At 52.5% G+C, this 26,033-nt stretch overlaps 11 protein-coding genes across 11 annotated transcripts; 6 read left to right on the top strand and 5 right to left on the bottom strand.

Moving 5' to 3' along the window:
* Positions 1 to 112: 112 nt before the first annotated feature.
* Positions 113 to 2,946, top strand: BP01DRAFT_374334 (putative 2-dehydropantoate 2-reductase; the record flags this gene model as incomplete). The annotated part of the gene is made up of 2 exons (XM_025576823.1): positions 113 to 133; positions 1,609 to 2,946. 2 exons carry the CDS (start codon positions 113 to 115, stop codon positions 2,944 to 2,946), a joined length of 1,359 nt encoding a protein of 452 aa, XP_025430932.1.
* Positions 2,947 to 2,979: 33 nt separating this feature from the next.
* BP01DRAFT_61370 (uncharacterized protein) lies at positions 2,980 to 4,871 on the bottom strand. Its single transcript, XM_025579973.1, has 6 exons — positions 4,534 to 4,871; positions 3,836 to 4,441; positions 3,713 to 3,767; positions 3,578 to 3,640; positions 3,403 to 3,514; positions 2,980 to 3,331 (listed from the first exon to the last, which is right to left on the bottom strand). Exons 1-6 carry the CDS (start codon positions 4,672 to 4,674, stop codon positions 3,013 to 3,015), a joined length of 1,296 nt encoding a protein of 431 aa, XP_025430931.1. The 5' UTR covers positions 4,675 to 4,871; the 3' UTR covers positions 2,980 to 3,012.
* Positions 4,872 to 5,027: 156 nt separating this feature from the next.
* On the top strand, positions 5,028 to 6,139 carry coq4 (ubiquinone biosynthesis protein COQ4). The gene is made up of 2 exons (XM_025575174.1): positions 5,028 to 5,315; positions 5,428 to 6,139. Exons 1-2 carry the CDS (start codon positions 5,084 to 5,086, stop codon positions 6,078 to 6,080), a joined length of 885 nt encoding a protein of 294 aa, XP_025430930.1. The 5' UTR covers positions 5,028 to 5,083; the 3' UTR covers positions 6,081 to 6,139.
* A 134-nt stretch (positions 6,140 to 6,273) lies between these two features.
* On the bottom strand, positions 6,274 to 7,394 carry BP01DRAFT_357298 (DNA-binding protein). Its single transcript, XM_025575173.1, has 4 exons — positions 7,175 to 7,394; positions 6,980 to 7,065; positions 6,907 to 6,917; positions 6,274 to 6,771 (listed from the first exon to the last, which is right to left on the bottom strand). The coding sequence occupies exons 1-4, from the start codon at positions 7,196 to 7,198 to the stop codon at positions 6,488 to 6,490; spliced, it is 405 nt and encodes a 134-aa protein (XP_025430929.1). The 5' UTR covers positions 7,199 to 7,394; the 3' UTR covers positions 6,274 to 6,487.
* Positions 7,395 to 7,600: 206 nt separating this feature from the next.
* Positions 7,601 to 8,069, bottom strand: BP01DRAFT_357297 (uncharacterized protein). Its single transcript, XM_025575172.1, has one exon. The coding sequence runs from the start codon at positions 7,948 to 7,950 to the stop codon at positions 7,780 to 7,782; it is 171 nt and encodes a 56-aa protein (XP_025430928.1). The 5' UTR covers positions 7,951 to 8,069; the 3' UTR covers positions 7,601 to 7,779.
* Positions 8,070 to 8,870: 801 nt separating this feature from the next.
* Positions 8,871 to 11,610, top strand: BP01DRAFT_61304 (guanine nucleotide exchange factor SEC2). The gene is made up of 3 exons (XM_025579972.1): positions 8,871 to 9,138; positions 9,208 to 9,850; positions 9,915 to 11,610. Exons 1-3 carry the CDS (start codon positions 9,131 to 9,133, stop codon positions 11,307 to 11,309), a joined length of 2,046 nt encoding a protein of 681 aa, XP_025430927.1. The 5' UTR covers positions 8,871 to 9,130; the 3' UTR covers positions 11,310 to 11,610.
* A 335-nt stretch (positions 11,611 to 11,945) lies between these two features.
* Positions 11,946 to 14,191, bottom strand: BP01DRAFT_320312 (putative pre-mRNA splicing factor). The gene is made up of 3 exons (XM_025572692.1): positions 14,024 to 14,191; positions 13,907 to 13,960; positions 11,946 to 13,833 (listed from the first exon to the last, which is right to left on the bottom strand). Exons 1-3 carry the CDS (start codon positions 14,112 to 14,114, stop codon positions 12,326 to 12,328), a joined length of 1,653 nt encoding a protein of 550 aa, XP_025430926.1. The 5' UTR covers positions 14,115 to 14,191; the 3' UTR covers positions 11,946 to 12,325.
* Positions 14,192 to 14,559: 368 nt separating this feature from the next.
* pmt1 (protein mannosyltransferase 1) lies at positions 14,560 to 18,179 on the top strand. Its single transcript, XM_025575171.1, has 4 exons — positions 14,560 to 15,498; positions 15,552 to 15,835; positions 15,893 to 17,353; positions 17,416 to 18,179. Exons 1-4 carry the CDS (start codon positions 14,943 to 14,945, stop codon positions 17,941 to 17,943), a joined length of 2,829 nt encoding a protein of 942 aa, XP_025430925.1. The 5' UTR covers positions 14,560 to 14,942; the 3' UTR covers positions 17,944 to 18,179.
* Positions 18,119 to 19,129, bottom strand: BP01DRAFT_357293 (uncharacterized protein). Its single transcript, XM_025575170.1, has 3 exons — positions 19,037 to 19,129; positions 18,515 to 18,948; positions 18,119 to 18,451 (listed from the first exon to the last, which is right to left on the bottom strand). Exons 2-3 carry the CDS (start codon positions 18,905 to 18,907, stop codon positions 18,401 to 18,403), a joined length of 444 nt encoding a protein of 147 aa, XP_025430924.1. The 5' UTR covers positions 18,908 to 18,948; positions 19,037 to 19,129; the 3' UTR covers positions 18,119 to 18,400.
* A 943-nt stretch (positions 19,130 to 20,072) lies between these two features.
* Positions 20,073 to 22,010, top strand: erf2 (palmitoyltransferase ERF2; the record flags this gene model as incomplete). Its single annotated transcript, XM_025576398.1, has 3 exons — positions 20,073 to 21,043; positions 21,100 to 21,208; positions 21,264 to 22,010. 3 exons carry the CDS (start codon positions 20,073 to 20,075, stop codon positions 22,008 to 22,010), a joined length of 1,827 nt encoding a protein of 608 aa, XP_025430923.1.
* Positions 22,011 to 23,212: 1,202 nt separating this feature from the next.
* On the top strand, positions 23,213 to 26,033 carry BP01DRAFT_320299 (putative histone-lysine N-methyltransferase (Ash1); the record flags this gene model as incomplete). Its single annotated transcript, XM_025572691.1, has 4 exons — positions 23,213 to 24,425; positions 24,492 to 24,865; positions 24,924 to 25,123; positions 25,174 to 26,033. The coding sequence occupies 4 exons, from the start codon at positions 23,213 to 23,215 to the stop codon at positions 25,910 to 25,912; spliced, it is 2,526 nt and encodes an 841-aa protein (XP_025430922.1). The 3' UTR covers positions 25,913 to 26,033.

Raw genomic sequence — 26,033 nt, 5'->3', positions numbered from 1 at the left:
TGCAGCATGCGGTGGAAGAGTCCATACCTAACGCCAAAATCATTGGCGCGCTCGCGGAGGTGCAGCGGCCGACTTGCGCAAGGAACGAGTAAGCGGAGCCTCGGTCGGCCTTATGCTCACATGGTTCAGCCAAGTGTAGGTCCATGCGATGGGCTCACGGTGTACCCCAAGTACAGGCGTCACGAGTCTCCTTCGTAGAGAAGTGTCTGAAACCTTAGAACTAGACCAGATTTCGACTCTGTCATCAACCAAATGATCAATAGAATATGCTTGGCTACGAGGAGCGGACCCGCCGATCACACTGCCAAGTCAAATCATGTCCGTGGGCGACCTCATTTGAGATTCTTTGCCTTGCGCATATCATCCTTCTTCTTTCTCCTATCCTTCTTGACTTCTTTGCGCTCATCTTTGTTGAGCTTCTTCCGTCCCTTGTTCTGGTTTTTCTTTTCCTCGTCACCAGTTTGCTTCTTCTTGGTCTTTTGCGTGGTCGGCACGGGTTCGACGTCCGCCTCGTCGCTGTTAGCATCTGACTCGGAACCGGATTCTTCGGGGGCGTTCTTGTTCGCCTGCTCGGAGGTTGAAGATGCCTTCTTCGCTAATAGTGATGCCTTAAGCTGCGCACGAGCTCTTTCTTTTGCTTCTTGCTCCTTGCGCTCAAGATCGATCTTGTCGTTTCCAGCCTATTGTCTGATTAGTGCGCGGTCCTCAAAGTCACCGTTGACGCACAAAGAGGATACTTACAAGACCATGCTTGATGAAGCGGCTTGCGGCCTCTTTGTCGAGTTTGAGAGTGCGCTGCTCTGGCTCCTTTTCCAACTCTTTGATCTTGTCGAAATACTGTTTCACTCGTGTCAGCTCTCTGAACACGGGGTGCTCCTTGGCATTGACACCGTGCAGACGCAGCCAAGCTATCAAAGTGTTAGTGGGTGCAAAGCTGATTGAGAAGGAATTGACATACAGAAGATGAGGGATTCCAGAGCATAGGTGACAAGGACATGGAACTTGGCTTTGTCCAGCACTGGGAGGTTGCTGGACGATTTCACGATAGAACTTTCCAACACAGGTTGAAGGATCTCTTCGAGATCATCGATGTTGTCATCTAGCTGCTCGAGCAGCGGGAGTAGATCTGCAGCCTCCATTGCACGTATGGTTTCCGGTGTGTCGAGAGGAGGAAATCCCAAAATTGTGGACAATACGGGCGGCGATTTTTCCAGGTAAAGGCGGTCAGTGAGGCGGTGGCGGACCAAATGTCCGCCTCATCGTTCGGATCTTGCATTTGATCTTTCGATCTCCATGAAAAAAAAAAAAAGAAACTCTCATTGATACCAGCTCCTTTGTTCTGATGATGAAGGATCTCTGGCTCTAATTACACCATATATCTTTTCTTCTTCCGCTGGTTAAGGACACGACGACGACTACTGCTCTACCCACACTGCGACACCCAGCTTGTCAAGACCGCTGTTCCGCGGCAACTATCTCAAAGTGCTGTACATACTCGGGCGCAGTCCGCTGTGGCGGCGGACTGGATTGTATGAATCATGCTTTGTTTCAGCAGCCAGAGCTCGGCAGGGTCCTGCCAATCGGTTCGTGACGACTTGGACTGAAGAGGCGAAAGGAGCGTCTGGGAACAAACGACAGCTCTCGGGGCGCATACATATCTTGGGTCTGGAGAATACGTCCTTGTTTGTTGCTCACTCATTAGCGAGTCGACCATCTGTGCCGCCAATTACCCTTCTGCTGCCCAATACCGTCGCTTACGAATCATGGTTGAATCACCGCAAGTGTATAAGTCTTCAAACGAATTCATTGGAGGACAAGAAAACTGGTTTCGATGTCGAAGTTATGGACAACGGCACATGGTACTCGTTTCCATACGATGCAGCGGAGGAAGCCAACCCCTTCAAGCAAGAACCGGACGATAAGCTCGACACCCAAAACAATTCTGAGCTTGAGTCCGACTTCTACGCAATTGCCGCCGATACCGAGCTCAACGAACTCAGTTATTCGGAGGTCAACGAGAGCAATCGGGAAATCGAGTGTCTGATTATTGCCACCGGTGCAAATATGACTACGTTAGCCGTGCACGATGTCAAGCATCGCTTAACTCCCGATTCGACAATCTTGTTACTCTCAAGTGGATTGGGCCTTAGAGATGAGATAAATGCGAATGTCTTTCCGGACCCCGAGGAACGTCCGCATTACATGGAGGGAGTAGTCTCTCATAATATCACTCGGAGACAGCGCGGTTATCAAATCAAGCACCTTGACGTGGGTACCACTGTTTTGGGGGTCCCACTGCAAGATTCACAGTCACAACCCAAGACCGAGGACCTGTATTGGAGGCAAAATTGGGCCCCCACTACCAAATACCTTATGCACATATTGACCAGCACCCCGCCACTTGTGGCTACCGCAGCAGCTCCGACTGATCTTATGTTGCATCAGCTAGAGAAAGTCGCCATACAATCCGTTCTAGAACCCGTGACCGCTCTCATGGAAATCCGAAACGGTGATGTCCTTTACAACCCCGGTTTCAGCCGCATAATGCGGCTCCTCCTCCTCGAAACCTGTAGCATTTTCGCTGCGCTGCCTGAGGTCCGGTCAGTCCCCGGTATTGAGGCCCGCTTTAGCCCGGAACGCTTGCGTCGCATGGTCGTTCAGCAAGCCGCAAGAACCTTTGACCAGGATTCTCGTATGCTGAAAGCTGTCCGGAACCGCTGGACGACTGAGATTCGGTATCTGAACAATTATATCGTGCGCAGAGGCGAGAAGCTCGGTCTCAAACCCGTGATGAATTACTTGATTATGAGCTTGATCGAAGGAAAAGCATATCAAATCAAGCAACAAGAGGCCGCTGCAATTCCCATCGATTTTGAGCCCACCAACAGCGACGGGCTCAAAGCGGACAATAAACCCAAACCACAGTTTCCCGACTTCCCCAAATAGTCTAGTCGATGCTTCCTGATTCTGGACTTCGCACTCCATACGCTTATTTCAACCATGCCTCTATTCCTAGCAGAGAAACGTGTCCAGAGCTCGACAACAGAGCCGTCTTATCTGGTTCCATCGTCTCAAGAGCATTTGTGCCTTTCCTGGATGGCACTGGTCGCCTTCAGTGGACAAAATCTCTTCCAGATGCCGGATTGTGGTATCTGCCTCCTTGATATAAGTGCTAATCCAGTCCCGAATCACGCTCGCCGACTTTTTGTCATCCACTCCCTTGATGGAGTAACCGAGTACATGATCTTGCCAGTCCTTGAGCGACATGTACGTGATGGAAGCGGCTATTTCGGTCCTGTAACATATACCACCGGCTGTCAATTGATAGTTTCTGGTCGGCAATAGTCAGTGATTGGATGTTAACAGATCGCACTGCAACAGAAGCAGAAGCGATATACACACCCTAGGTATTGATGAAATTCCAGCTCTTCCAGCAGGCTGGGGTTAAGATCTTTGAAAATAATGTCATCAAGATATAAAGTTTCAGACTCGTTTTCCTCCAAGTAGAAACCATCTGAAAAACAGATTAGCCGGGAGTAGGCATGATTATAGTAGTATGGATGGGGCTGATCCTCACACTCAGTAAATAAGAAATCATTCGGATGAGGACCATAACTCATATAGATCTCGTCTCCCTCATCTGCGAAGTACAAGAAACAGAGCCCATAAGTCAGAAAGTGAAATCAATCGTTCCGAGGGGATTGAACCATACCATACTTCTTAGCAGCTCGAAACACATAGTTCCGCCCGTCAAACTTGACATTGCACTAGCACGAGACATAGGCATAAGTAATAGCCAGCCACGACTCCCAACACACAGATGGACGGAACATACCGCTACATCCGAATGATTAAAATAGTCCGCAAACGGCAGCAGAGCCATGGCGTCATTTCGATCCTCTGGCGGTTCCTGGCCCGGCATCAGATAGTAAAAGCTCCGCGTGTTGACGATCAGCCAATGATACGAGAACTGCTCCCACTCTGTGTCGGGAAACACGGAGACCACGATGTCCCAGTCTCTGCGCAAGCGTTGTTCCTGTTGCGCGAGCAGATTCTGGTGAAAGGTCTCGTAATCGGGGACAGCGCATCGCTGCGGCGTTGGGATCGTGTTCCATTGGCCGGATATTGACGGGGGAAGGACGACGACGGAGGAGTTTGGTTCTGGGAGGTTATCAGACGCAGGCGAGAGGTGCTGAGAGTTTGAGCGCCGTAGAGAGGTGGGCCAGAGGATGGGCATGCTTTCTTCGAAGTCTGCACGGGTGGGCCAGGTGCGTCGCCAGAGCGTGTAGGGTTCGAGGTCGGAGGGTTCGCCGTTGGTGAGATATGCGGCGTAGAGAGCGTGGGTAGGGGTTCCGGCAGGGAATTTGCTGGAGAAAGAGGGTGGGATGCGAAAGGGAGTCAACATTGCTTCGTGGGGTACTGTTACAATCGCTTCGTCTTTCTGGTTTGATGGTTAAGTGCGGAGTTCTCTGTTAGTACATGGCTTGTCGCGGGCTTGAGCTTCATTTCATATGCATGCGTGTCTTGTCGTACTTTTATATGCCGTGTGGCAATCATGCCCAGTCCTCGTCCGGAAAATCGCGCGGGACTGACTCCATTGATGAGGATGCCTTGGGCGAGAGCCCATTCGGTGAAGGCTTCATGTTGTTCGCCGGGCCACCAGGTGGGTTTCATTTTTGCGATTGAGCTGGATGTATGCTCGAGGATGTGGGTGTTGTTAGACTATGACGGGGTCTGTGTAACCAGCTCACTGTGCGAGATATGTTGTCAATTGGTATGATCGAAGCTGGAGCTTTTACTTTTGGGCCAATCTCGTAAGGCAATCGCAGCGATGGTGGGATGCGTCGCAAATTATGGAATGTCCCTCTTCGAAGCCCAATCGATAAAGAAAAGTGACAAGGACTTTATCTTATCGATCTTTATCAGTTGGTACGGCACTCCAGACCCACCACTCGCGCTATCCGGAATCTCCCCGAAATCGTACCACTTGACTTGAACTTGGAACTATACTACTTAATCAAAGCCCAGATAATCCCCCTTGGGAGCTCGACTGCGTGGCGGCGTGTATTCTTGGACTATCATTATGTCTGTCCTCGGGAAGCGCAGTACAACTTTTAGTCTGCGAGAACTGAATCTCCTCGCAACAGCAGCCACCGCAGCACCTGTTCCCTTGCACAATCGATGCGCGCGGTCTTTCTCCGCCTGGAACCGACCTCCGCCAAATTATCCCGGCCATGTGCCATTGACCTTCTTGGAGCGCGGTGCATTGGCCGTAGGCTCTGCATTCGGGGCTCTTATCAACCCACGACGAGCTGGTGCGTTCCGGATCCCTGGGTCATCTAACTTGATCCTACACGCCGCCTTTCCTTCATAGTAATTACCCGGCCTCTACACTATACTTACCAACGGGCCCCTCCGCCACCATAGACCTCATCGCAACCTGCGGCGAAGCCACCGCGACCCCCTACTTCATCTACCGTCTTCGCGACGCTATGCTCTCCGACCCCACGGGCCGCCAGATCCTCCGCGACCGGCCGCGCATCACCTCTCAGACCCTCCAGCTGCCGTACCTGCGCACCCTGCCCGAGAACACCGTCGGCCGGACGTACGCCACCTGGCTGGACCGCGAGGGCGTGTCGCCTGACACGCGCGATAACGTGCAGTACATCGACGACCCGGAATGCGCCTACGTCATGCAGCGGTACCGCGAGTGCCACGACTTCTACCACGCGGTGACCGGGCTACCCATCTTCGTGGAGGGTGAGCTGGCGCTCAAAGCGTTTGAGTTCCTGAATACCTTGATTCCAATGACCGGGTTGAGTCTGTTCGCCTCGGTGCGGTTGAAGCCCGCCGAGCGGGAGCGGCTGTTCAAGATCTACCTGCCGTGGGCGGTGAAAAGTGGGTTGAAGAGCAAGGAGCTGATAAACGTGTATTGGGAGAAGATTCTGGAGAAGGATGTGGGCGAGTTGAGGGAGGAACTGGGGATCGAGCAGCCGCCGGATATGCGGGAGATCCGGAGGATGATTCGGTTGCAAAAGAAGAGGGAGAAGGAGGCGGCGGCAGCCAAGGCCGGTTTGTAGTGTGCTTTTCCTTGTTTGGCCGGGGTGGATACCTGTGTATATTATATAGTATTGCATGGCATGCATATATCTTACTATCCTCATCTGCTTGATGGGAGTTATGTGAAGTGGTAGGAATGGATACAGATTTAAAGAGTATGCGATGTAGGCTGTCCTCGCGAATGAAGCAGGCTCTACATACGTAGCAGACAACAGCTTTTCCATATCATGGGATAGTTCGGCCATCGCCGACGAGCCAGTATTCCGAGCATACAGCCAGTGGCTTACCCCAGAAGCTGCGCTGGAATACATAAAGAAAGAGAGCACGCGGAAGGTATCAAAAAAGAGACTGCAAGAAACCATCCGCCACCTGCGGAGATCAAGCGCCTCTCGCTAATAGCAGATCATTACATCAATTTGCTGTCGCTCTACAAATCCAATAGGTCATCATCGTCATCCCAGCCGCCTTTGCGCCGAGTGATCACAATTTTGTGCTCCTCCTCATCCTTGCGCTGGTTCTCAGCCATAGCATTGAGCAGTTGCTTTAGCTGATCCTCCGACACCTTCTGGCGCAGTTGGCCGGTCTGAGCGAGCATGATCAAGCGGTTTTCAACGTCCATCGCGCGCGATTCCTTGACGAGGCGAATGCGGCCCAGGCGGTCGGCGGCTTCCGGTTCGAGGATCTGGTTCAGGATGGAGGCACGGCGGTCGGCTATTATGAAGGTTAACACGGTGCGTACTGATATACTTCACTTTCCGAAGCGGGTGCCGTTGTGTGGCGCGGAGGTCGCTCCAGATTGTCCTCCTTCATATGTCAGGGTGGTCTGGGTTTTGCTGCCGTGCATACCTTCAGCTTGCCTTGACGAAGGTTAGCTGTGGAAGATTCCAGAAGCGAAGAGTTAAATGCAAGAATTGCGTACTTTCTTTGGTCTTCTTGGTTGTCACTAGGCCCGCCGCGTGCACCACCGCTCTGTTGCTGGAGCTGAGCCATGCGGGCTCGTCTAATCTATTACATGTCTAAGTATGAGAGCTTTGAAAGATCGCACAGAAAGAAGGCGACAGGGGTTGACAGGTGAGGAGTGCGAAAGGTGGAAGTATGAGGCATGTATACTGACCTCTTCCAACTCTGCGTCGGCCATGGTTGTCGCTGGTCAAGGTGATCGACAATCTGTGGAAGGGGGATCTCCTTGATCGGTGCAGTCTGCGGTCTGCTCGGGGAATTTCGATGTCGATCACGGGTCGAGAGGATCTCTGCACTCTGCAGTCAGATCCTAAAGGCTCTATTAGAGGAGAGAGTATGTGGAAATGGAACTCAAAAGATGGAAAGATTATGCACGGGTGGAATGAGCAGATCCGCCCATGCATCCACCCCACCTTGTGATAGCTACATGCCTCAGGCACACAGGCCACCCGCCCTCCCGCCCGGGCGGGGCGCCATGAGGCATCACTCAGGCCATCTTTACCCGATGCGGAAATCAATAGTGCAGCTTGCGATCCGCCAGATTGGATCCAAACCTACTCCCTATCATCAATTACACCGCAACTCAGGTCCATTGCCCAGTTATGGCTAGCTATAGTCAAAGCTGTGACAGTCGGGACTCTGCCGAGCAGAGCCCCAACAAAAGGCATTCGTTAAGATTCCCATTTCTCAGAAGCCGATAATTGCCTTGTTGCTCGCATCTCACTCCCGAGACTGCCGAGACCAGAGTCGTCCTCCAGTTCACCGAGAGCACTGACAATTTGACTGCATTAGGCTGAGATTGTCCGGTAGGGCCGAACCAAAAGCTCTCATCTTTCGGATCAAGGCCGTCAATTGCATCCAGGGCGAGAGGGAGTGGAAGGGGACGAGGAGGCAGGCGAAGAGAAGCCAGCCACTCCCTCCAGGCTCCATCCCCTTGCGAGACGCTGGTCTGTATCAACTTGATCAAAGATCACCCATGGGAACGTGGCTTCCGAATTCAAGTTATTTATAAGTCGGAATGTATTGAAGGAGAGGAAGATCAGTACGGGATTCAATCGATGTACTCATTATGTCCCTGTCCTCCAGCCATCTCTACGCAGAACTGCGGTGCTAAAGAAAACCCTTCCTATCTGGTTCCATTCTTTCTTGCCAAGGTTCATTCGAGTCATTCTTATCCTCATCCACTGGGTACTGATGGCGGGCAACGATAACGGCCTGACGCGACAGTTGGAAGTTTAAGCGCCTGAGGGTGTGATTGGGTGGGAAGACGTATCTCCGCGTATTCTCCGTAATTAGCGTAAGATATACCGATATCCGCTACTGCGCTAAGGGGTGCGGCAAACCTCTCAACGTACGCAAGTGGCCGCCTGACCGCGAGCGGCGAAACCGGTACGATACAGTAATTATGGGCATTTGTGCTGGGGCTGTGCTGCCCATTCGTCAGTCAGATCTGTTCTATCCGGACTTCTTCGTACCCTCTCTCTCTCTCTCTGCCTCATCATTTCTGCAATCGTCGGACTTTCTAGCTTAAACTTACGTTCTCTTTCTCTCTTCTCTTCTCTTTATCTTCCTTCTTCCCCTCTTCTTTAATTATTATACTCGATACGAACTCGTAATATTCAACCCTCATCTGGAGAAAAGAGGGGTAGCATCCGCGCCTCCAATATCCACTTCCCTTCAGTTTGGTCACGCCCTGATTCCCCGATCCGCCTCTATCGTCATCTGCTCCGGCTGTTGTATCCTCTTACTACCCTTCCTCCCCCTCCCACTTCCCCCCTCTCTCGTCAATTGACTTCTATCCACTTTCCTTCAATTGCTTCCTTCTTCATTCATTCCTTCATTGCTTGGATCTCCATTCCTTCCTTCTTCTCAGACTCAATGCGTCGTGGCTCGACCGACTGAATTCTCTCCACGCTGCGCGCTGGCAGAGACGTTGCATTAGTCTTGGCCCCCTGCTTCATCTGTCCCATGCATAGATCTTGATTACCTTCTCTTGATTCTGTGAGGAGTTGCAGATGCGAAAGTCCGGACCTGCTATCTACGTGGTTGTGGAACCCGCCTCGCCATCATTGTAATACCCCATCCATCCTCAAGAACTTCGCTTATCATCATGGCCGAGTATGTTCTCTCAATTGGTTCAGTCTTCTGCTAATCATCTCATCAAACGTCACTAATCGTCTGAGACAGTTTTATCGCTTTTCATACTTACTACTCGCGTCATAATTTCCTCTCACCCTCCAAGATGCTTTCGCGGCCCACCAGCCACAGACGATCTCTTTCCTCCGAGAATAGGTCTCTCTCCCCCGACAGAACCATCACTAAAGCGCGCTCGACAAATGATTTGTCAGAAACTGTCACCGAGAAAGCGATTCCTGGCATCCGTTCATCAAGCGTTGGAAATTTTTCCGATAACAACTTTAATACCCTCAAGGATCCGAGACTCGCGACCAGCGCGGATAGCTCGGAAACCGCTTCTACCCCACAGTCGCACCACCCTGATCTCAGCAATGAAGTCGCAGCCTTGAGTGTCAAGCTTGTCCAGGCGATTAACAACCAAACCACGTTAGACGACAGTTTAGTCGCCACCCGTCAGGAACTTGAGCAAGCTCAAAGCAAGATCCGCACCCTTGAATCAGAGAATGAGAAGCATCGGCGCGACATCGAGCAGGAAGTCCTCATTAAGAAGGCCGATGTGGATTACGAGATGCTGCGCCTACAGGCTGCTTTGGCAGACGAGAAGGCTCAGCGCGCGCTTGCAGAGAAGGAGAAGAAGGGCATCGAACAGGAGCTGGAGACCTTGACTGCTGCTCTGTTCGAGGAAGCTAATAAGGTCAGATTTGAATCCCCGCAGTAAGTAACATGTTTGATATGCTAACATTAGTGCTGAAATGTAGATGGTCGCAGCCGCGAAACTCGAGCGTGAAGCGGTAGAAAAGAAGAATGAGCAGTTACGCGCCCAGGTCAAAGATACCGAAGCACTGCTCGCATCGCACCAGGAGCAACTCGCGGAGTTGAAATCTGTTCTGCAAGGCATGAACATCACCAAGGACGACGCGGATACTCGGACGATCATCTCAACTGCTCCGTCTTCTCCAGCTGCACCCCTACGACCTCCTTCTATTAGGAAGAACATCGAGGGCTCAGATGTCACCGAGGATGTTACTCCCATGGAGGAGATTACTCCGGCTCCTTCCACCAGCTTCCCACACTTAATCAAAGCTATTTGTCGCACCGACATTCAAGCATACGAGGACTTCCGTGAGTTATTCACCACGTCGAGATTGTCGAAGCCACCGAGTCGCGCTACCAGTGGGTCCTACGCTGGATTGAATGTGATGAGCCTAGCCAGTCTGAGCGCTGGCAGTTTTGGTTCTGCATCGTCATCTCCTGCGAAATCCAACACACATTCCCCAAGCGGAAGCGTGTCTTCTCCTCAACCCGTCACTTCCCACATCCCTCTGAAGGAGACTCGTTTCTACAAGCGGGTTGTTGTGGAAGATATAGAGCCGACTTTGCGACTAGATGCCGCTCCCGGGATCTCCTGGCTTACTCGGCGGTCAGTGTTGGGTGGCATTTGCGAGGGAAGTCTCTTGGTGGAGCCTATGCCGCCATCGGCAAAGAAGTACGAGTTCCCATGTTCACTCTGTGGTGAACGCAGGACGGGCTCCGTCAATGAGAGGACTCACCGATTTCGCACCTCCGATAACGAGACTGCCCAGCGCTACCCGCTATGTGTGCTTTGTTTAGAAAAGGTGCGATCATGCTGCGAATTTACGGGATATCTTCGCTTGATACTTGACGGGCACGTTCGAATCGGAGATGCAGAAGAGGAAAAGGATGCTTGGGATGAGACTGTCAGATTAAGGGAGAGAATGTTCTGGTCTCGAATTGGTGGCGGCATCATTCCATTGTTCAACCAGTCACACCGCCATCATGCGCACCACGAGAGTTTCTCGAGCGCGGCGGAGATTCCTCTTGAAACGATTGCGGATGGCCCGGAAGAAAGCCTGCCGGACCTTACGCCCGAGACTGAACACACAAGTTTGCATATACAAAAAATTGACGAGCTCGACAATGGATTGCAGGAGAAGACCTCTCTAAATGAGGATCCCTTCGTATCTGCTACCTCTGAGATCGAGATCCCAGTAACTGTCTCTGTGCCCGATGATGGTACGGATGCTGAAGACCAGGAAAAAACATTCCATGATACACACGAACAGATCGATGAGCCATCGGATGCTTCCCGAATCGCCCATGTTGACGAAGAACCCCAGCCCTCCGTGCATTAGAGGAGACTTGTTATCAGTCATCCAGCATGAGTGGCATTGCTGATTCATTGCGCAAGATTATCTTCTAAAGTTTCTCGATACACCAGCTTCACACATACACAGCTGTCGTTGTCCTTCCATTTCGCGTTTCAGAGCCTCATGTTTCGATATCCAGTTGCTATATTTTGTTTCTCTTCCCTTCTTACACGATATTCTCCTAGTGTGGCTGCTTGCTTAATCACTCACCGATCCCGTCGTTCTGCATCTCAGGCATAATTCGAAGCAAGCGCAGCCCATGGTATGTATTATTAATCATTGTTAACTTCGCTTTCCACTTCCCTTTCCACACTGTACACATAATATTCTATGTTCGTCTCCTTGATGTTTCTTGTCTTGCTTACAAGTCCGTCTTAAAACTGTTGATGACTCGAAAAAGTGCGACGAATGAAACCATGGCGTCGCATTCGAGCTTGATACTTCCTTTCTTGCAACTCTTTTTGCTTTTGTTGCCAAAGAGTGTTCTCTTTCTATCTGAGTTTGGGGCTTCTTCACATTGTTCTCTTTGAACTTCGTTTCGGTACTAGATATCACTCGTCAAACATGTTGGCAGGATAGTATGTTGTATGGGATGGATGATACCGAAAACGCGGATTGCTAATCTTTCACTTGCACATATTACAATTTATGATGATCTTATCTGGAGTACCAAGTCCCGTAAGCTACGCCTGTGCACACGTAATTCCAGAAATGCCTGCATCAAAGGGGGTGATCATGAAATTCGACAGCACGAAAACGGATCGCTGTCCGTCTTTTGCACCCAGGATGATATACCAGTGAGTCATCTAATACATACTCCGACAAGAAGAGAGGATGGAAAGAAGAAAAAAGACAACGCCTCCATGAGAGATAAACATCAGAAGAAGAAGTAAAAATAGCACCGATTATTCCCTGAGTCGTTGCGATGAGCTAGGTTTGCGAAAAGAACCAATATGTCACACACACACGCATCCCTCTTTTAAGCTCTTTGTGAAAATCCGCTACCGATGCACGTTACCCTGTCGCTCATGAATCCGACGAATCTGCTCTTCGACACTCATATTTGACGGATTAGGAGGACCACCCGTAGGGCCGACGGGCACGGGACCCTGCCCGTGGGCACCTTGAAAGGCCATCTTCTTCCTGCGATCGTCCTCCGCTGCGGCGGCGGCCTCGTCGGTGGGGAGGGCGGCGGAGTCAAAGACATCACTTCGTTGACTAGCGAGCCGCTTGAGATTGTTGACCACGTCTGCGGTCGACAAGTTGGTGGTGGCGCTGCGCGACTCGGCCTTGGCGCGTTGCTCCTTCCACCGGGGGTCGAGCAGCTCGATGCGCATATGCTGCTCCAGTTCAGCCACGGGGATCTGCTGCCGGCAGTTCGGGCAAAGGGCGGTGGCGCCGCCGACGTTCTGGCGGCGGGCCTGCGCGCGCGGGACGTAGTCCGAGCGGATGCGCATGGGCTGTTGCTGTTGTTGGGCGGTGGCGTTGGCTTTAAGTGCAGCGGCCTGATCGCGTGCTTCCATGCGTTCACGGATCCGGCGCTCCTCCTCCTGGTGGGCGGCAGAGAGCGCGGCGGCCGGGGCGGTAGGGGCAGCTGGTGGGGGCATGGCGAGGCCGACGTGGGGTGGGTAGATGGGGCCGGCAGTGGACTGGGCGGGAGTGGGCTCGGGGACGAAGGGTTGGGAGACTTGATCGGGGAATTGCGGATGGGGGTAAGCATTGTAGTAATTGGAGGCGTCCATCTCCTCGGTGGGCATGGCTTCTTCGATGCGCAGTGGGTTGAGCGACATCATCGCCTTCTGCTCGAGGGAGGCGGACTGCAGGTCGTTGAGCGAGGTCGGCGGCGGCAGGTCGATCTGGTTGTCGGCATCGGTGAAGAGCACCGTCTCAACCACGACGAAATCGTGCCAGTCGATCTCCGCGTAGGCGATGCGCTCCTTCTCCTCGGCCTCCTCTTTCTTCTGCTTTTGCTGCGCTTGGTATTTGACCCACTCGGCGCGCTCCTTGGCGCGGTCGAGCACGTGGTACTTGTTCTGGACATTGCGCTCAAGCTCGGCGATGCGTTTCTTCTCCGTCGTAGCGGCGTCGATGCCCTGCTCGCGGAGGAGGATCGTGTATTGGTCGACCAGTCGCGTGAAGAACGAGTAGAGACTGTGTTGCGGGCGGAGGAAGTCGAATTGGAAGTTGCGGGCTTCGCGCTGCGAGAGCGCCGTCATGAAGGATTTACCCCGGCGGGCGACGTAGAGGGCAGTCAGTTTGACGACTTCGAGATCTTGCGCGTTGATGATGGGCATCCGGGCGGAGAAATGGAACTCGGAGGGCTCCGGAGGTCCCTTGGGCTGTTCAGGCTCGGCGGCTGCGCTCGAGTCTCCGGGACGACCTGCGGCGACGGCAGATCCTCGTCCTTCCTTGATCTCTGTGAGACGCCATTGATAGAATGGGCCGTATGCGTCGTCGGGGTTGAGAAAAGAGAATTTGGGATTATTGCGTTCCTTTTCGCGGACACGATCTGAAGAGAGAGAGAGAGGCGAATGTGTTAGTTGTCTGATCTGTAAGGCCACGATGGGCGAGCAAGAACCTACCTTCGAATACAGGACCGTTTCGGGCGACATATCCGGCGGTCTTCTCAACAATTGCTAGTCAGGAGGGTCAGCGAATGAATGCTTGCGCAGGATGGGTTTGCTGGAGCTGGGACTGACCTCGAATATCCTTTGGTGGCAAGACCACACCCTCGGGGGGTTTACTCACTTCTTCCGGTAACGGAGTACCTCCATTACTCACGGCGGCCATGACTGACGCCGAGGAAGAAAGGGACGAATAGGGGGACGAAAGGTTGAGATGCGAGAGGGATCTTTTGTTGGTTGTTGGGATGGTCTTTTCGGGCTCGACTTCATCGTCGGCGTGGCGGCTGCTAAAGCCTAAGCGCAGGCGGTGGAGGATCCGCGCGTCTAAGTGGAGGACCCGGGGTTAGGCCTTAAGGGGACGAACATTTCAATGGTTTTTAATTTCGAAGTTATTAACTAGTTAACCCGAAACATTGAAAGTAGTATTTAGTAAATATCCTCCGTACAGTGACTAGATAGTCATCGTGGTGTGCAGCAATTGCATTCCGTCCCTTGCACAGCTTTGCGTGCTGTTTGCATCGGGGGCGGAGAGAGTCCAGCCGCAGCAGTTGCTCCGCAAGTAAGAGCCAGCCACCCAGCGGCACTGCATGCATGCTTCAACGATCTGGCCTTCTCTCTCTCTCTTTCTCTCTCTCCCTCATCGTCCCACACGTGTTTCTATTATTCTCCATCCCCTCTCCTAGTCTTTTACTATCATTATTCTTGCTGATCTCCGCTGTCATGGGCCTTCTTCATCTTCTTCTTCTTTAATTCTTACACTCATTTACTGATCTCTCTTTTCCTTATATTGTCTCTCTCCTGTTCCAATCTGTCTTGCTTCATTACTGTGCGGGGCCTTTTATTGTCCTCGGGCTCCCTCCTGGAGTTGGAGCAATTGAACTGCACGGCATTCGTCATTGTAATCGCCCGCAGTATTTGTTGATTGTTTGGGGAATCCTATTCCTGCTTCTGTCTCTCCTCGCTCATTGATCCTACCCAACTAAGCGCCTCAACCATGGCGCCCTCATATAAAAACACCCTGGAGGTTGACTCCCCGCCCAAGTCGCAACTTCGCTCCTCCAGTCGCTCTCCAGGTCCGAAGAGTCGCAAAAATGTCACCGTGCGGGCACCCAGTTACGCCTCGGAGGGTGTTTCCGACAACAACATCTTCAAGCTTCCTGCCTCTGATTACAAGATTCTCATTGTGGTGACTCTGGTGGCTGCAGTTGTTCGTCTATTCCGCATCTACCAGCCGTCCAGCGTGGTCTTCGATGAAGTCCACTTTGGCGGCTTCGCTTCTAAATACATCAAAGGCCGCTTTTTCATGGATGTTCATCCCCCGCTTGCTAAACTTCTCCTCACATTGGCTGGCTGGCTCGCGGGCTTTGACGGCGAGTTCGACTTTAAGGACATTGGCAAGGATTACCTCGAGCCTGGTGTGCCTTATGTTGCAATGCGGATGCTTCCAGCGGTTCTGGGCGTCTTGACTGTCCCGCTGATGTTCTTGACTTTGAAGGCGTCGGGCTGCCGCACGATCTCGGCGATTCTGGGCGCTGGTGTGGTCATCTTTGGTAAGTAACTAGTGGCTTTCTGCGATGCTCCGATGTCTGCTAACTCGGCTTAGAGAATGGTCTAATCACTCAATCGCGTCTGATTCTCCTGGATTCCCCCTTGGTTTTCTTCACCGCGCTTACAGCATTGGCCTTCACATGCTTCACCAATCAGCATGAGATGGGACCATCGCATGCCTTCCGCGGACCCTGGTGGTTTTGGCTGGTGGCATCTGGTCTTGCCTTGGGTGCTACCCTTAGTGTCAAGTGGGTTGGTCTGTTTACCGTCGCTTGGGTTGGATCGCTCACTGTTCTCCAACTCTGGGTGCTGCTCGGCGATACGGTCAATGTTACACCGGTATGTTCTGGTATAGCTGGTTCTGTCCCACAAGAAAGCTAATGTTTCAATGTGAAGCGTCTGTGGTTCAAGCATTTCTTTGCCCGCTTCTTCTGCCTCATCATCATCCCTCTGACCTTCTACTGTGGCATGTTCGCGATCCACTTCTTGTGCCTGGTCAATCCCGGAGATGGGGACGGATTCATGTCCTCTGAATTCCAGGCAACTTTGAATTCCAAGTCTATGCAGGATGTTCCCGCAGACGTTGTCTTCGGCTCTCGTATTACCCTGCGCCATCTCAACACGCAGGGAGGCTACCTTCACTCTCACAACCACATGTATCCCACGGGAAGCAAGCAGCAACAGATTACTCTCTATCCCCACAAGGATGAAAACAACGTCTTCATCCTCGAGAATCAGACGCAGCCCCTTGGTCCTTATGGCACCGTGGAAGGTCCTCTGGCTTGGGACAATATGACCGCAGAATTTGTCGAAGATGGCGCTACCGTTAAGTTGAACCACTTCGTCACGCGCCGACGGGTCCATTCGCACGATGAGCGCCCTCCGGTGACCGACGTCGATTGGCAATTCGAGGTCTCGGCCTATGGATATGATGGCTTCCCTGGCGACGCCAATGATCTCTTCCGCGTTGAAATTGTTAAGTCAATGTCTGATGGCGAAGAAGCGAAGAAGCGCCTACGAACCATTCAAACCAAATTCCGCCTGGTACACGTCATGACCAACTGCGTCTTGTTCTCTCACAAGGTCAAGCTTCCTGAATGGGGATTCGACCAACAGGAGGTCACTTGCGCCAGGGGCGCTACGCTGCCCAACAGTGTCTGGTATATTGAATCGAACAGCCACCCAATGCTGGCCGAAGATGCGGAGAAGGTTAACTACAAGAATCCTGGTTTCTTCGGCAAATTCTTTGAGCTGCAGAGGGTGATGTGGGTGACAAATGCCGGTCTCACGGAATCTCATGCATGGGATTCTCGTCCGCCCTCATGGCCGACTCTACTTCGTGGCATCAACTTCTGGGGCAAGGACCACCGTCAGGTCTACCTCCTTGGTAACCCATTCATCTGGTGGTCGTCAACCGTGGCTGTCGCGGTTTACCTTCTTTTCAAAGGTATTGCTGTCCTTCGCTGGCAGCGAAGCTGCGGTGATTACCGCAACGTCAACTTCAAGCGTTTTGACTACGAGGTTGGCACCACTGTCCTTGGCTGGGCTTTCCACTACTTTCCCTTCTATCTCATGGCTCGTCAGCTCTTCTTGCACCACTATTTCCCGGCGCTGTACTTCGCCATCATGGCGCTTTGCCAGGAGTTTGACTTCATCGCCAATCGTATCAGATCGCTTGGCTTGCCATCCAAGCCAGTGATTGGCAAGGTTCTGGCTGGTTTGTTCCTTACCTGCAGCATCGTCACCTTCGTGATCTATTCGCCCCTGGTGTATGGCAACCCCTGGACTCAGGAAGCTTGTAGACAAGTGAAGCTCTTGGATACCTGGGACTTTGACTGCAACACTTTCTACACCGATGTAAGTCCTCCACCATAAGCTCTGGTACTTCGTGATGCAACGACTGACAGCCCCCGCTTCAGCTAAGCCATTACGTGACTCAGTACGTTGATAGCAACGCAAACGCGGCTATTCCACCTACAGAGACGTCTATTCCACAAGCACCTCCTGCCGTGGCTCCGCCTCAGGATGCCCCTATACAGCATGCTCAGCAAGTGCTTCAAGAAGAGCCTCAGGAGCCTGCAGTCACCCCTCGGGCCCGTCATAGCACCAAGGCACGAGCGGAATATCGTGATCAAAACGGCAACATCCTGGACGAGGAGCTCGTGGCCTCGTTGAGGAAGGAGGGCAAGGTCTCCTTCGAGACCCGGCATGAGACCTCGACCCGTCTGGACAATGGTCATCTCGTTGACATGGTGGACGGTGAGATTGAGTTTGCTCCACCCCATCCGGATGTCGAGGGCCAGAACCCCGAAACTGTCGGGAAACATCAGTCCCAAGATGTGGTGGATGGTCCAGCGTCAGTAGCCGGACACGGTAGCTCCAAGGAACAAAAGGGGTCGGCGGACCCCAAGCCGGCCAGTGAGGTGAATGAGGCGACTAAATCTTGAAACGACATAGACTTGAAGCATTTTGTGGGAGGTTTCAATTCATCCGATCTTTAGTTTTACTTGTTGACTTTCTCTGCACTTCTTTGTTCGATAGTAAACGTTCCTCAATGGACTGACGAGATGTGACACTTGTACATGATATACCTTTTTGCCAAATCTATTCTTCAGCTAATCACCACACTGGACTGGCATTTACCTCTACGAGAAGATAATTGTAAATAAGAAAAAAGAGAACAAAAACGATAAGTCTTCCAAATAGAACCTCGTCAAAACAAACTATGCACAAAGCTGTTGTCGGCACCGTCTTCCTCATCCACACCCCCGTCGTAGTCTTTCCCACACGTCTAATCTTCACATCTTCACACAAGTTTTAGTGTACAGCGGTCAGCACCGATGTTCCTCAACTTCAACTTCGACCCCAATTCGAACCCCTTCCGACGACACGAGGCGGACACACTTAGTAGTCCCACTCCTCCTTGCCGTACTTGTTGAAGCGCTCGTGGAGGTCCTGAATTGTGAAAGATTTAGCGAACATTGGCTTCACATATGAGACAAATGCCGGAGTACTTACCGCGGGCAGAGTGACGTTGGGGACGATGACAGTGTTCAAGGCACTGGGAGCGTTGCGCAGGGGCTGGCTCTTGTCACCGTGGGGGTGGTACTGGTACTTGTAGACCTTGCCCTCGGAATCGGCCTGCTCCCAGGGCATGGCACTCTCGCCGATGCGGACGTTGCTCTCGGAGGTAACGGAAGTGGGCTTGCGGCCGAAGTACCTGTAAATGGTTCGAGAATCGCAGTCCGTTAGCCAATTTGGGGAGAAATTTTGCAATTGATTTGCCCCCAAAAGATATCTGAGGGAAGGATGACAAGTGAATTGCGACGTGTTGAGAGGGTCCTTCGGGGCAATTTTTGAACGCGAATCGTGTGAGGTAGGAAAGGTGGAAGGTTTGTGGGAATTTACCATCCAGCAAGCAGGAAAGCACCAGACATGACACCGAGGAGGACCTGAACAGAGGGGTAATGGCCGGTTAGAATCCATCTCGAAGCATTGGTCCGCGGGGGAGGTTCAATTGAGGTGTATGGTCTGCCGTACGTAGAGCTCGGGGTCACGCTTGGGAGCCTTGTCGAGGTTGGCCTCCTCGACCTTGGAGGACTGGAAGCGGCGCTGGGGAGCGCGGAGGAAAGATTGGCGGGCAAAGGCCCGGCGAGAGGCCATAGCAGCGATTGAGGACATTGTGATAGTGTGGAACTGAATTGAATATAGCCCTGGTTTGGGTAAAAGAGGATGGAAGAGTGGGTTTGAATATGGGGGGGGGGTGTGGGTTGAGAATCGGTGGGTGTCGGACGATGATGTTGCCGGCGCATCATCAGGTGACATCCCGTTGGCCAGCGGGATTTTGACCTTCACTGACTCAGCTGTTCAAAAAAAAAACATTGTGCCTGACTGCTCAGGCAGTAATGAGCGGGTGGAGCATCATACGGTCGGCAGGTGAACGACGTCTTCCACTTTCTTTCCTCCTTATGGCTGGACTCGACCGTTTGCCCCGTGACGCTTACATCCCCATCCATCATCTCCGTCTATAGTATTCCATCCATACACCACCCCCCTACCCTTCCAAGGTCATGGTCGCCCTTGCACTTCTACTATGATGGGGGTTGAGTGCTAATCACGCCTCCTCTCTCTCCCCTTCCCTGCAGCATCCCCCTCCCTCCAGGTTCGTTTGTTCCGACTCGGTGCGACAAGTTTCCCGCCTTGGGTTGACCTTTGGACAGGGGTTGGCCCAAGCCCTCTTCCACCCCCCCCCCCCCCCGAATATAACTTGAAAATTGATTATTGTTCGTGAGGGCTAACCGGCCAGTGCACTCTTTAGGTTGCTTACGCTCATTTCCGATTATTGAATCCAACTACTATCTTGATATATGATTTTTCTTGTCACTCCTTCAGAACCTCTTGAACCCGACTCGCCCCCAATTTTGCGGTCCTCGGTCTGCGGCATCTACATCATCATACCGATAGCCTCGTCTTACCCCTGTCTGACAACACCATGACCGATGCATGGTTCTAATTTGCGGAACCCTGACTATTGACCACGCCACACAAACCAAATTTTCTCTTCCTCAATCCAGCAATGTCCGAGACCAGCGATGCGCCGAATTCCCCCCCGTCCGCGCGACATGCGCTGGGTATACCGCGACCCCCTTCCGTGGGCGGAATCTCGTCGCGGATGACTGATATGGCTTCAGACGACGGGGAGTCCTCCCAGGCATTCACCGGTATGTCGTCGCAACCGGCACGCTCGCGACCGTCGGTATCCCGACGAGTGCCTCCGCCCGCAAGGAGCTCCATCACAACCACGAGCCAGGCGACGACAAGACCCGGAAGTTCGGGGAGTCGTCTGAGCCGATCTCACATTCCTTCCCTGACGGCGCAGGGCTTTTTCCGTCCGATGTCATCCCAGCGACTCCAGGCCCATCGAGGTCGACCGGTCACGAAAGGAGCTACAAGGGACACTTCGGAGGAATGGGGCGAGCACGGAAGCCAGAACAGGCAGAGCCTGATCTCGAATAGCACCGCGCCTCGAGAATCTCTTCCGCCAATAGATCAAGAGCCGCCTCCTTCCAGAGGCACCGAATTCACAGATCCAATTATCCCCGATCGGACGGCGTCGAATGCTAGCCCCATGGGCAATACCACTGGTCGGAGCATGGGCGAGAGTGCGAAGCTTATTCACGACAGGGAAAGGGCTTACAAGCTCAAACCACCACACCTCAGCCTGGGAGGCAATCACGGCAGCCCGATTACGGCTGAAGCGCCTCAAAGATCGCCTCTGTCCTTTCTCTCGCTACAGAACAGGAGCCAAATACAAGAAGCCCGCGACCGCGCGCATGAGAGGCTCTCCTCTGCCGGGTCGACGCCTGCATCAATCGAGAAACATCCCCCATCCACCAAGCGCAGTCGGCTAGGGAGGAATTACGAGTATTTTGTCGGCAATACGATCTTCTTTGGCGGTGGAAGATTGCAGAACTCGAGAGACAAGCCGGTCAATATTGCTACTGGAATATTGGTTGTCGTGCCGACGGCACTGTTCTTCGCATATTCGTACGACACCTCTTCTTCCCGATATCATCATTTAGATTTGACTAACCACCACACAGGGCTCCATGGTTATGGCATCATATCTCACCTGCTATTCCGATTCTGTTTGCCTACCTCTTCTACTTATGCTTCTCCTCGTTCGTACATGCTTCGGTTGTTGATCCCGGGGTAAGGGCTCTCTCACGCATCCGCTGCGATCCTGTCTGCTAACTTACTGCTTAAGATCATTCCGCGGAATCTTCACCAGCTCCCTCCGCCGGACCCTTCAGATGATCCTTTGGCAGTCGGTCCGCCAACCAATGATTGGGTGATGGTCAAATTGGCGACCTCTGACGTTGCCGCGATGGATGTGCCCGTCAAATACTGCGAAACCTGCTGTATCTGGCGCCCGCCGCGCTGTTACCACTGCCGAGTGTGCGATAACTGCGTTGAGACGCTGGATCATCATTGTGTCTGGCTCAACAACTGTGTCGGTCGCCGCAACTATCGATATTTCCTGGCATTTGTGGCATGCTCTACGCTACTGGCGTTATTCTTACTCGGCGCCAGTCTCGCCCATATCCTGGTATATCGCCACCAGGAACATGTCAGTTTTGGCACTGCGATTGACAAATGGAGAGTCCCTTGGGCTATGGTGCTGTATGGCGCGATTGCTGCGCCATACCCAGCGTCTCTATGGGCGTATCACATCTTCTTGGTCGGCCGGGGTGAGACGACTAGAGAATATTTGAACTCTCACAAGTTTGCCAAGGCCGATCGCCATCGTCCCTTCACGCAAGGCAGTGTGATCCGGAACTGGCTGTCCGTGCTTCTGCGACCGCGACCCCCAACCTACATGCAATTCAAGGGTAATTATAATGCAGGTGACCAACGCTTGAGCACTGTAAAGCGAAAATACCTCCCTCGCCATGTCGAGCGTCAGCCAGACATCGAGATGCAGCGAGTCTCTTCCTCGCAGCCTCAAGAATGAGGTCTTCCTATCTATGACTCTTAAGATGTGCCATGGGCACCCGGCTCCATGTCTTACTTCATGATACAATGCACAGTCCCCCGTCGTAGCCAAACAATTTTCTCTTCCTTTTTTTTTTTTTTTTTTTTTTTTTTTTGTCCCCCCTTTTTTCATTTCTTTCTTTTACAAGACTACTGCCATTATAATGCATGTTGCACCAATTCTCCCAGCCCTTTTGTGACCATGCGGCGTCCTGATCTTTACGCTTACATACCCCTTTCCTCCTTTTCTGAGATGCCTGAATACTCAAGCGAGTGGATTCTCCCCAAAGTATCCATTAGCCATACCTTCTTCGCAAGAATATTTTCCTTGTTGTTTATTCTAGATGCATCCCGCCTTTCCTCGAGATGCACATTCCCGGTCACCCGGAGCAAACTTGATATCATGCAATATCCCGGGTTGTATGTACAATAAGTCGGAATATATTTGTGCAAATAGACTATAGATGAGCTGTGATTTGATGAAAAGCGATGCATCGAAGCGTCAAACGATCCATTGACGTGGAAAGAAGCACGAGAGGGAGGAATTGTGCTGGCGCAAAAGCAGTACAGTCCACCGGCCGTGACATGAATGTCTTGTAGTTAGTGGTGGGATAATGGGCGATAAGGATTGTTGCACCCCACTTGCACGAGGTAAAGTACGCAGTAGGAAGAAAAGTTCCAGTGGACTAGATGGGTCTGGAAGGTTTTGCTTTCTGAGCCATTTGCATTCCGCGGCGCTGTTCTTTCGGGGCTGGAGGGAGAGAGAAAGGAAGAGTAGTGAGAGAAATAAAGTAATACGGACAACTCCTCCTCCTCCAACCCTCTCCGCACCTCCTCCTCTTCCTCCTTTCTCTTGTTCTCTCGTCCTCTTCCTCTCCCACTTTCAGTTCCTTGACTTGGATCTCTTGCGCTGCGGTTCTTTCTTGTGAGATCTATCATGATCTGCGAGATATTTGGGTTCTGATACGGCTCGATCCTGGTGACAAGGCCACCATCAACTCCGAATCAGTCTCGCATCCTCCCCGAACCCAGCCAACTTCAGGTCAGAATCTGCGTCTTGCGATTAATCTTTTCAGCAGGGGACTGTTGATCGATCTCAAACGTGCCGTTTCTTGACAATTATTTAATTACTCTTGACGTTGTTTGCTCACCGCATCTCGATTTCCCCCCGAACATCTCACCATGGAAGGCTCAAGTCGACTGTCCGGCGCGTCTCCCGCAACGCCCGCCACTCTGGCCAACCTTCAGAAGCACACTCAAGAACACGCAGACACATCAATGAGTTTTGAGTACACCGAACAACTGCTTACCCCAGAGAACAGTCGCTCCGAGACCTCGAGCAACAATGACAACGCGTCCCATGAAGAGAAACCGACTCAACGCCGACGGTCAACACGTGTAACACGCGCTTCACTGCGCGGGGGCCTCCGACCAGACGACCTTGTTGGGGCAGATGCTCAGAATAGCCCATCCCTAAGCGGCGAGAACAACAATTCACTTATCGGTCGTGGCGAATTCTCCGCGGCGGAGAAGCCGAAGCGATCGTCTTCCTCCGCCTCCCACCTCCGACACAGCATAGCCGTTATGGAAACAACCCTGTGGGCGGACGAGCAATCTACGCTAGACAACCACCCCATGACTCCGGAGACGCAGGTTTCTGAGAAGTCATCGCAGGAGTCACCAGCCCAGGATATTACAACATCTCTACAGCGACGGACTCTCCGCAAGCGCGTGGAGCGGGTGCTGACCCAGGATGAGAACAAGGCGCAGGAGAAGCTTACAACCACCGTCAAGGCTGTCAAAGAGGATAGTCCACAGCCCACTCGACGCTCGTCGCGACTAAGTCTCTTGACGAAGGCGTCGGAGTTGGTGGGTCGGGCGAGCAGCGTCCTGGGAAAGCGCTCGCGTGATGCGACGGAGAAGGGCACAGACGGCGGGCGCCGGGCGGGACTAAGACCGCGCAATGTCATCGCCCCTAACAAGGAGGAGCGATCGGTCCCTCCAGCATCCGATGGCCCGGCGACGAAAAAGCGACGGGTCTCGGAGAGTGACCTGCCTGCTGCCGCCAAGGCTGCGGAAGAGACCTCTCAAGATGTGGCGGCACCAGCACCATCCCCCGCGCCGCGCTTTAGGCGCAAGCGCTGGCTGGCTCATGGGTTGTACACTGGGCAGGAACGAGAAGATGGACCGCCAAGTCAGAGTCGCAGTAAGAACAGACGCAAGAGTCAGAATAACAGCAAAGAAGCACCGCCTCAGCGACGCCTATTACCAATGCCCATGTTTGCAGGAGAACGGCTGTTGCAGCGTGGAAGGGATTTCCAGCTTCCATTTGACATCTTTTCGCCGCTGCCCCCCGGTCAACCGAAGCCTGACGAGTGGCGGAAGACCAACAAGAGTATGTGTTTGCATTGAAACCCCACGCGGTCATTATCGGTTCCTGAAGCTAACATGAATACCTAAGATGTCTTCGTTGGGGATGCGGGCAGTATATGGCGCGCAAATAAGCATATCGACTTGTCGAACTGTATGTGTACGGAGGAAACCGGCTGCGACGAAGATTGCCAGAATCGCCACATGTTGTATGAATGTGATGATGGCAACTGCAGGCTAGGTCCTGATTGCGGTAATCGGAGTTTTGAGGAGCTCAAGCACAGAGCGAAGGTTGGAGGCAAGTACAATGTCGGCGTCGAGGTAATCAAGACAGAGGATCGCGGCTACGGAGTTCGCAGCAACCGCACATTCGAGCCAAACCAAGTCATTGTAGAATACACAGGTGAAATCATCACGCAGACTGAATGCGAGAGGCGAATGCGCACGGTCTACAAAAATAACGAGGTATGTCTTTACGTCACCCAATTCTCTTTCAAGCCTCCTAACAAGGAATCTCTCCCAGTGCTACTATCTGATGTACTTCGATCAAAATATGATCATTGATGCCACTCGGGGCTCTATCGCTCGCTTCGTGAATCACTCATGCGAACCAAACTGCCGCATGGAGAAGTGGACGGTGGCTGGCAAGCCGCGCATGGCCCTTTTCGCTGGGGATCGAGGGATCATGACAGGAGAGGAGTTGACCTACGATTACAATTTCGAGTGAGTTCACAGGATCTCCGAGTCACCGATTAATCTAACTTGTTCAACAGTCCCTATTCTCAGAAGAACGTCCAACAGTGTCGATGTGGTGCCGCTAATTGCCGTGGGGTTCTTGGCCCGCGACCAAGGGAGAAGGACCGGCGTGCAAAGGAACAGGACGAAAGGCTAAAGCAGGCTGCTTTGAAGAAGCCAGTCGTCAAGCGAAAGGCCACCAGCGTCCTCAGCAAATCACCTTCGGGTGTCAGCAAGCAACGCAAGATTCTTACCACCAAGGCAGTCAAGGCAACTGTCAAGAAGGCAGTCGCGCGCGCTCGTGCCTCCGTGTCAAAATCCAGTTCAGCTCGCTCGAGACAGGCAAACGCCAAAGCGACTGTCAAGAAGCTCGCCAACACGAAAGCCGCCACGACGAAACGAACATCGAAAGATGAACCCACGAAATCCAAGATTAAGCTGCCCACCGTCAAGGCTACCAAGACCAAGGCCAGAGCTACAATGCCCAAGAAATCCACACCGACTAAGACTCAGATGCCCGACGCAAAGTCTGTGAAAACCTCAGAGCCGAAGAAGATAGCATCCAAGCTTAACCGGCCATCCGCGGCAACCAAAGCGAAGATCCTCGCCGCCGCGAAGGGCACGAATTCACGGAAACGGCCGACAGCAAAGAAGCAAGATAGCAAGAGTACTTCCAAGACCAAAACACCGACTAAAGTGGTGACGCCAAATCCGGAAAAATCGCAGCGTGCGACCAAGGCTACGAAGACCGCGTCTCCGAGGAAGAGCAGGAAATAGATGATCGTGGTCAACGATTGGAGTTCTGGATGAATCCGGTATCCATTGGAGAATTGGATGAAACCGTCTCTCGGATAACTCCCGTCTGCTTGAAGTGTGTGTTTTTTTTTTTTTTTTTTTT

The sequence above is a fragment of the Aspergillus saccharolyticus genome, assembly GCF_003184585.1.
Source record: "Aspergillus saccharolyticus JOP 1030-1 unplaced genomic scaffold BP01scaffold_17, whole genome shotgun sequence".
Classification (NCBI taxonomy): domain Eukaryota; kingdom Fungi; phylum Ascomycota; class Eurotiomycetes; order Eurotiales; family Aspergillaceae; genus Aspergillus; species Aspergillus saccharolyticus.
This window is presented reverse-complemented; position numbering and strand designations above follow the sequence as displayed.

What these genes read in the sequence shown, in the direction of transcription:
- BP01DRAFT_61370 (XM_025579973.1), bottom strand. Translation starts at nt 4,674, where the DNA reads ATGAAACCCACCTGGTGGCCCGGCGAACAACATGAAGCCTTCACCGAA. An exon ending in TCGAGCTGCTAAGAAGTATG is followed by an intron (nt 3,641 to 3,712) that starts GTATGGTTCAAT and finishes TGTACTTCGCAG; the next exon opens with ATGAGGGAGACGAGATCTAT. An exon ending in GAATTTCATCAATACCTAGG is followed by an intron (nt 3,332 to 3,402) that starts GTGTGTATATCG and finishes ATTGCCGACCAG; the next exon opens with AAACTATCAATTGACAGCCG.
- coq4 (XM_025575174.1), top strand. Translation starts at nt 5,084, where the DNA reads ATGTCTGTCCTCGGGAAGCGCAGTACAACTTTTAGTCTGCGAGAACTG. An exon ending in TATCAACCCACGACGAGCTG is followed by an intron (nt 5,316 to 5,427) that starts GTGCGTTCCGGA and finishes CCGCCACCATAG; the next exon opens with ACCTCATCGCAACCTGCGGC.
- BP01DRAFT_357298 (XM_025575173.1), bottom strand. Translation starts at nt 7,198, where the DNA reads ATGGCCGACGCAGAGTTGGAAGAG. An exon ending in CCGACGCAGAGTTGGAAGAG is followed by an intron (nt 7,066 to 7,174) that starts GTCAGTATACAT and finishes GACATGTAATAG; the next exon opens with ATTAGACGAGCCCGCATGGC.
- BP01DRAFT_357297 (XM_025575172.1), bottom strand. Translation starts at nt 7,950, where the DNA reads ATGGAGCCTGGAGGGAGTGGCTGGCTTCTCTTCGCCTGCCTCCTCGTC.
- BP01DRAFT_61304 (XM_025579972.1), top strand. An exon ending in TGTTCGAGGAAGCTAATAAG is followed by an intron (nt 9,851 to 9,914) that starts GTCAGATTTGAA and finishes GCTGAAATGTAG; the next exon opens with ATGGTCGCAGCCGCGAAACT.
- BP01DRAFT_320312 (XM_025572692.1), bottom strand. Translation starts at nt 14,114, where the DNA reads ATGGCCGCCGTGAGTAATGGAGGTACTCCGTTACCGGAAGAAGTGAGT. An exon ending in GCCACCAAAGGATATTCGAG is followed by an intron (nt 13,961 to 14,023) that starts GTCAGTCCCAGC and finishes CCTCCTGACTAG; the next exon opens with CAATTGTTGAGAAGACCGCC. An exon ending in AAACGGTCCTGTATTCGAAG is followed by an intron (nt 13,834 to 13,906) that starts GTAGGTTCTTGC and finishes CTCTCTCTTCAG; the next exon opens with ATCGTGTCCGCGAAAAGGAA.
- pmt1 (XM_025575171.1), top strand. Translation starts at nt 14,943, where the DNA reads ATGGCGCCCTCATATAAAAACACCCTGGAGGTTGACTCCCCGCCCAAG. An exon ending in CGCTGGTGTGGTCATCTTTG is followed by an intron (nt 15,499 to 15,551) that starts GTAAGTAACTAG and finishes AACTCGGCTTAG; the next exon opens with AGAATGGTCTAATCACTCAA. An exon ending in GCAACACTTTCTACACCGAT is followed by an intron (nt 17,354 to 17,415) that starts GTAAGTCCTCCA and finishes CCCCCGCTTCAG; the next exon opens with CTAAGCCATTACGTGACTCA.
- BP01DRAFT_357293 (XM_025575170.1), bottom strand. Translation starts at nt 18,907, where the DNA reads ATGGTAAATTCCCACAAACCTTCCACCTTTCCTACCTCACACGATTCG. An exon ending in CCAACGTCACTCTGCCCGCG is followed by an intron (nt 18,452 to 18,514) that starts GTAAGTACTCCG and finishes TTCACAATTCAG; the next exon opens with GACCTCCACGAGCGCTTCAA.